We start from the raw sequence: 7,365 nt of genomic DNA on the forward strand, positions 1-7,365 counted from the left end.
AAATACATATTTTAATTCAAAAACAAATGGCACACAGGCTTGAAAATGCACATTTTCAACTGTAAACAGACAAGGCGTGTCAAGTCGTCGAGATCAAGTCACGTCGAGTCTTTCAGATGTAGCCAAGCAAGTCCTAAGTCCTAAAACTGGCGACTTGAGTCTGACTGGAGTCCCCCACGCGGTGAAGACGAGCGCTCACCTGGCAGCACCTGGTCCAAGTAGACGGCCAGCAGTAGATACAGAACGCAGTCCAAAAGCAGCATGAGCAGCGGCACGTAGAGCGGGTGAGGTCCGCTAGCCAGGGAGGAGAAGACAGCGCCATCTCCTTGCGCCTCCAGGTACACCACCTGAGATCACATGACACGCGTCACACTTGCCTTTTAAGTGTGCGCGCTCAGAAATAACTATTTGGACGCGGCTACAGGCTGAATGCACAAATGATGCCCAAGCCTTAAACACGCAGACTGGCTAACAGTTAGCCAGTTAACAGCCAGCCGGTAACCTGAGCAAACAACAGCCACTAACTCTCATTCGCTGACTCGCACGTCACTCACCAGACCCCGCCTTTTGACACCAAACACATTCAAAGTCACAAAAACTGCAGGGTAAAACAGGAAGATGGCAACTCCAAGAGGACAAAAATAATACTTGCACCCACTTCACATGCATATTTTGTATTGATATTGTTGTTTCGTAATGCAAAAGCCATTTTTATGCAAATACTCAAACAATCCATGGGATGATCAGGAGAATAGTATATTAAGTAGAAAAATATTCGATAGCCCCAGCCCTAAAATACTGTTGCTCTGTATAAACACGGACTTCCGTTATATTCAAGTCCATTTTGAAACAGCTTCCTGTATTTTTATTTTGGGACTGTATAATATGATTTGAGGAAAAGAAAACGTTAAAAAAAAGCGCCTGTAAACACAGAAACTGTTTTTGAGAACGGACGGTACCACATCTGGCGCAATTTGCATGTGCGACCTGTGCGATGCCAATGGAGAAGGCCGTGGGGGAGAGCAGGCAGAGGATCCAGACCAGCGGCTGAGGGAAATCCTTCATCAGGACTGTGAGGAGCGACAGGCATCCGAAGACCACCGTCAACATGGAGCCCACCGTGCTGGCAAGCTTTGGCTTCTTGAATAACGGCGTCAGCATGAAGGAGAAGAAGATCTGTGTGTGGAAAGACGGACGTTGAGGGGTTGAGTTATGTTAACAATGAAACAGGTACAGTCATCTCCCCCCAACGTTCTCAGTACGGCCAGTCAACCTAAGGCCGTAAAAGTATTCCTTTGGGCGCCATCTTGAGAAATCTTGGTGCCAAGGAACTATGTTGAAGTGAGTTGGGGAGCTTCATTTAATAAAAGGAGTACTTTGGTGCCATCAAGGAAGTATGTTGACTATGTTTTATGGGGGGGGGGGGGGTCATCAATGAATCGTGATTTTCGCTCTTCACTGTAGGACTAGGTCCCAATCCCCGCACCTAGTGGGGGTTCACTGTGTTACATACAGTATTCTGTGCTTTCAATTTGTGTGCGTTTACTTTGCAAAAGTTTATTTTAATAATGAGTTTAAAGCACGTGGGAGGAGTAAAACTCTTTGTATGGCAGTTTTTCCCGGATTGCGGGTGTATCTGTAACGCACGGCCCGAGGCAAACGGCGGTCGACTGTATGGGGCACTCACCGAAGAAATCCCGTAGAGGAAGACGAGGGAGAAGACGACGAAGAAGTTGCTATCGGGGAAGAGGGCCGTGCACGTGGCGATGACAGAGATCAGGACGGACATGGCGCTCACCAGGACGGCGTACAGCAGGCCCCACGACATCCTGGAAGCACAGCGAGCGGGTGACGCTTCAAAGAAGACGACAGACGACCGGGCGCCAGCAAATGTCACGTGTCGACGAGGCCCGACCGATATTAATTGTTTTGAAGCCGATCCTGATACTTGGCAGGATAAAATTCTCATAACCGATTAATTGGCCTATTAATTAAAAAAATATAACATGAATAAAATAACTTTTTGGGTTCCCTGAACACTTCCAGCAATGAAGATATGAATCACAGACAGAACATTTGACACTTTTCTGAAATTTTGTCCTTCAGTATTTACAAAGGAGAGAAAAATCGGACAAAATCTGCAATTTTTTTGCCAATACTTTTTGGAATGTTTGTTTGAAAGTCATTATTTATCTTATGCTGTAACATCTAAATGTGTACAAAAACTGGCAAAGAAATCGGCAGGTTTTTTCCAATTTGAAAAGGGGTTAATATAGGCCAGCCGATTCAATCGGTCAGGTCCGAACATAGACAAAAAACAATGGGCCTCATTCACTAACTGTGCGTACGTGCCGATTTGCGCCTAAATGGTGCGTACGCACGTTTGATGCACCAATCTGATACTGAATATGTTTGTATACAGTTTTCGTTCGTACTCTGCAACTCATTCAGAACCTCCTCAGATGGTGCGTTGGCACAGATAATGCAGGATCAGGTTTGGAAAAAACCTTAAACACGCATTTAACCCAAGATGCAACGACTGTCATTTATAAAAACAATGATTTTGGGCGATAACTCAAACCAGCATTTTGTTCAGGGGTTCACTAATGTCCTAAATCACTGCTTCTCAAGCAGGCTTGCGTGGACCCCTAGTGGTCAGTGGTAAGGGTCCGTGAAAATGAAATCTTTTTCAAAAGATCATTTTACTCAAATGTGAGACCTTTATCTACCTAAACTACAGCGGGTAACAGGACTTTTTTTCTCCAGTTTCACAAGTGTAATTCATTGTATTTGAGTAAGAGCTCTCGCCCCCATTGTTGAAGGTGCTGCATGAAGCTTTTAATACAACTTAACATGATCTGCATTCTTTTGAAATTATGAGAGCGTTTCAGTGGGCAAACACTATTCATTTCTTGATAACATTTCCGCCCATTTATTAGTGAATATGAGGCCCAATGAGAGGACAGTCCCGGTCCTCCCGTTTACCAGAATGCAGAGTCGTAGAGACCCATCATGGTCATGGTGTCTTTGATGCGGCGCTCCTTCTCGGCCGCCACGTTGACGATGAGGAAGGTGACGAATGGCGTGAAGGCCAGGACCAGGTAGATGGAAATGAGGGCGTGGGGGAACTTCTGCACCTCCACCGAGCCCGGCTGGCCCATCATCACCACACTCACGTCCATCTCGCTCCACACCGAGCGCTTGGTCCGCACCTGCACACCGCCACGCAAACGATGCAGACATTCGACGACAACTCTATTTATAGAGCACTTTAACAACGTCAGCTTCAAGCTGAAGTTTGAATGTATACAAGCGAGTGCAATTTTCAAACAGACGTTATCTCGTTAGCATAGAAACGAAAGTAACAATTCAAATCTGTCCCTTTCGGTTGTCTCTAGCGACACTTGACTTGATAGCCGGATATTATGTGGACGCTGGCCGGTTCCATGTTGGGGCGATGCTCCTGGGCGTTACAGCATTGTAGACTACAGATATTCTTTTTCTTTCTATCTCTCTCTCACACACACACACACACACACACACACACACACACACACACACACACACACACACACACACACACACACACATATATATATAAAAAAGCTCTTGAATGGTTCCGGAACAATGTTGCACAATATACATATATATATATATTTATATATATTATATATGGTGCAGAGTTTAGCATAGCACAAAAAGAATAAGGGATGCACCTAACAATTACTTTAACAGTCCATTAATCTCGATTATTTTTCCTGCCCAGTCCTGGAATTTGCCCCAAAATGGCTGCTTTAACATTCAATTTGGGCCATGGATTCTTCAGACTTTTTTGTCAATCGGTAAAACAGGTATCAGGGATTTTTTTTTTCCAACTTTCCACGAATTCCCTCGTAGAGTTTGATAGTCTTGGAATTTGAATAAAATGACCGCTTTAAATCAAAATGGGCTCAAGACTTTTTCGTCCACTCAATCTTGCGTGCTCTAATGTGGTCCGGGAGCTCCTCACCTGGATGATTGCGGCGTCGATTAGCGACTGGAGGCGGACGAATCCAGAGTACCAGTAGTTGGCCGCTCGGCAGTTGACCGAACCGCTCAGACAGTCGGCTGCGGAGGAAACCCAAGCGCAAAAAGACAGATGAATGCAGAGAGATGACGTCGGACCGATGATAATTCCGCCTCCGCTGCGGCGTTACCGACGGACTCGGTGAAGTCGCCGGGCGGGGGCAGCTGGCCGTAGGGGAAGCGGAGGCTGTACGAGGTGGCCGAGGCGTCGGCGAACACCACGCCCACGAAGCCGGACGGCTCGTACAGGCTGGCGTTCTCCAGATCCTCCTCGCTGCTGAACCTCTCCAAACCGTCATGCAGGTCTGCCAGCACAACACCAACAAACGCGTGTCTACGTCAGTGACTACCTGAGTGAGGAGACTAGACTAGTGCTTGTCTGATTGAGTACGTGTGTGAGAGAGAGAGAAACGTGCATGTGATTGCGTGTGTGGGTGTGTCAGTGTGTGCATGCGTTAGTGTGAGATTTTGTGTGTGTTATTGGTACATGTGTGTACATGTACCAATACTTGTACATACTTAGGCATGTTTACATGCATGTACGTGTGCACGCGAATGGCCGAGCGTGCGCGCCTTACGCATCTCCCGGGCCACCTCGTCCATGACGCGGCTGGTGACGTCGGTGACGGGCGTGTAGCCGAGGCCCTTGAAGACGTAGTCGTCCCTCTCCAGCTCCACGGTGCCGACGCCGCCGTAGGAGACGTGCGGATTTTGCATGCTGATGAGGATCAGCAGAGACAGCAGGAGCAGCGGGAGGAGCACTTCCTGAACGCACACAGGGAAAACCGCAACATTGTTCCGGAACCATTCAAGAGTTTTTTTAAAGAGCCAACAAAGAAGTTCTCCGGTTCCTCCGCATCGTTCCCAGCGGAAGATGTCGTGGCTCGACTGATGGCTCAAATAAGTCACGGACGGATGATCTGATCTGAACACAGAGCCTTTTCGAAGCTAACCCTAACCCTAACCCGTGAAACCGAATGAAATACCATTCGCTTTATTCCAACTCATGTGTTTATTGGAGCATTTTTATTCAGTCGGGGCTTCTAACCCAACTATAATCAGAATTTTAGAATCCAGGTAAACTAAGGCCCGTCAGGTGGATGTTCTCTTAAAAGGAATTCACTGGTGTAAAGCTTTTTTCGTACAGTTCCACAACGAAGTCACAAAGCCCCCTTCTCTGCTGTGGGTTCACACGAGTTCCTTCTAGCAAAAAGGTGAGAAGAGAACCAGACCTGCAAACTCTGCTGTTTGGTCCTCCACTTGATGAGCACGTTCTTGTACAGGAGAACTCGGGTTTGCTGCCACACTGCCGCATCTCTGACACCCCCGGCGGGCTTGGCCGCCATGACTTCCGCAACGCAGCTGTCTGCCCGCTGCTGGTCTCACCTGCGACGCACGCGCACGCACCCACGGACACACACACACACCTATACTGTCCAAGCTGCCAAGCTGGACGCCCTGTCTTATGTTGTTGCTGTTAAATACTTTATCCATATTAGGAAAGTAGATACAATTTTAATAATTGTACTAATAATATCATCAGTTTCTTTTAGCATCACTGCGCTAACAACACAACAATCAAGCTAGCAGGCGACAGCCAGACAATCAAACTCTTTGGTGACAAAAACAACAAAAGAAAACATTTAACATACTCACGTAGAACACAATATTATTAAGGCACTGAAGACCTTTGCGAGGTGGATGTTTTGTATTTGTCACACATTATAGTTGACTTATTATTGTGCATCGGATCCCCATTTCGTTCGTCACTTACTTCCTGTCGTCAAAAAGTGCACGCCCACAAAATTGCAACGTAGACCAATCCGAGCTGCCCTTTGTATGATTGACAGAGACCTCCTTCAATCGTCTGGACCGTTTACTTCATAAACACGACCTAAAGACGAAAAATGAACACAAAAATTTTATTTGTAAAAAGTCATAAAGTGACTTTATAAGATGAAAATACGATTTAAACGTCACAAGGCCATCATAGTGTTCCAAGTTTATTCAAAAAATATATTTTCGTGAAGTCAATAGTCTTTTCGTCATAAATATGACATAAATGTGAAAACGTAGAAAACTAAAATTAGCTTGAAAGAAACTATAAATCGATTTAATCAAATTTAAATACTATTTAATTTCAATGTGGTCAAGCATGTTTTCAACAGCTTTATTTTCATCTCTGCGACGTCGACCAATCAAAGCTTTTCCTTGTCTGAGTGAGATTTGCACCATTCGTTTGAAGTAACCACTTGTACGTCACAAAAAGTTTTTTTTTTTTAAATCCTAAAATAAATCCATCCGTTCTCCGTACTGCTTGCTTCTCCTCGTGCGGGTCGCGGGCGTGCTGGAGCTTATCCAGCCGACTCTGGGCGAGAGGCGGGGTACACCCTCACCTGGTCGCCAGCCAATCGCAGCCCAAAATAAATAAAAACATCAAAGGTTCTACTGAAATAAAAAAAAAATCTACTTTACATACAATGCCATAAATGACTAAATGACTACAGGCCAGTCGCCTTGACATCAGTGGTCATGAAGTCCTTTGAACACCTCGTGCTGGACCACCTCAAGAGCGTCACAGGTCCCCTGCTGGACCCCCTGCAGTTTGCCTACCGACCGAACAGGTCTGCGGATGATGCAGTCAACATGGGACTCCACTTCATCCTAGAACACCTCGACAGGGCGGGTACCTACGCGAGGATCCTGTTCGTGGACTTCAGCTCTGCGTTCAACACCATCATCGCCGAACTCCTCTCCTCCAAGCTTCTCCAGCTCAGCGTCTCGCCTGCCATCTGCCAGTGGATTTACAGCTTCCTGACGGGCAGGACACAGCCGGTAAGGCTGGGGGAGGCCACCTCCTCCACACGCAGCATCAGCACCGGGGTGCCCCAAGGCTGTGTCCTCTCTCCGCTGCTTTTCTCTCTCTACACCAACGACTGCACCTCAACACACCTGACTGTCAAACCCCTGAAGTTTGCAGATGACACCACAGTCATCGGGCTCATCAAAGACGGTGATGGGTCTGCATATCGACAGGAAGCGGTGTGGCCGACACAACCTGGAGCTGAACATGCTCAAGACTGTAGAGATGATCCTGGACTTCAGGAGGCATCCTTCCCCACAGCTGGCCCTCACGCTGTCCAGCTGCTTTGTGTCAACCGTCGAGACTTTCGAGTTCCTGGGAATTACAGTCTCTCAGGACCTGAAGTGGGCGATCAACATCAACTCCGTCCTCAAAAAGGCCCAGCAGAGGATGTAGTTCCTGCGGCTTCTGAGGAAGCACGGCCTGCCACGGGAGCC

The 7,365-nt window shown here is 47.0% G+C and overlaps 1 protein-coding gene across 2 annotated transcripts in view; it reads right to left on the minus strand.

Moving 5' to 3' along the window:
• The window catches only part of abca5 (ATP-binding cassette, sub-family A (ABC1), member 5), a 29,808-nt gene extending 22,946 nt beyond the window's left edge, over positions 1-6,862 (minus strand). For both annotated transcript variants that reach the window (XM_061706563.1, XM_061706564.1), the window contains exons 1-10: positions 6,760-6,862; positions 5,722-5,959; positions 5,298-5,451; positions 4,644-4,830; positions 4,197-4,370; positions 4,010-4,107; positions 2,986-3,212; positions 1,688-1,829; positions 988-1,176; positions 200-347 (exon numbers count right to left, since the gene is read on the minus strand). In XM_061706563.1, coding sequence (XP_061562547.1) covers positions 200-347; positions 988-1,176; positions 1,688-1,829; positions 2,986-3,212; positions 4,010-4,107; positions 4,197-4,370; positions 4,644-4,830; positions 5,298-5,411 — 1,279 coding nt within the window. In that variant the 5' untranslated portion in view covers positions 5,412-5,451; positions 5,722-5,959; positions 6,760-6,862. The remainder of the gene's footprint in view (positions 1-199; positions 348-987; positions 1,177-1,687; positions 1,830-2,985; positions 3,213-4,009; positions 4,108-4,196; positions 4,371-4,643; positions 4,831-5,297; positions 5,452-5,721; positions 5,960-6,759) is intronic.
• Positions 6,863-7,365: the final 503 nt, after the last annotated feature.

Source organism: Phycodurus eques, chromosome 19, assembly GCF_024500275.1.
Source record: "Phycodurus eques isolate BA_2022a chromosome 19, UOR_Pequ_1.1, whole genome shotgun sequence".
Classification (NCBI taxonomy): domain Eukaryota; kingdom Metazoa; phylum Chordata; class Actinopteri; order Syngnathiformes; family Syngnathidae; genus Phycodurus; species Phycodurus eques.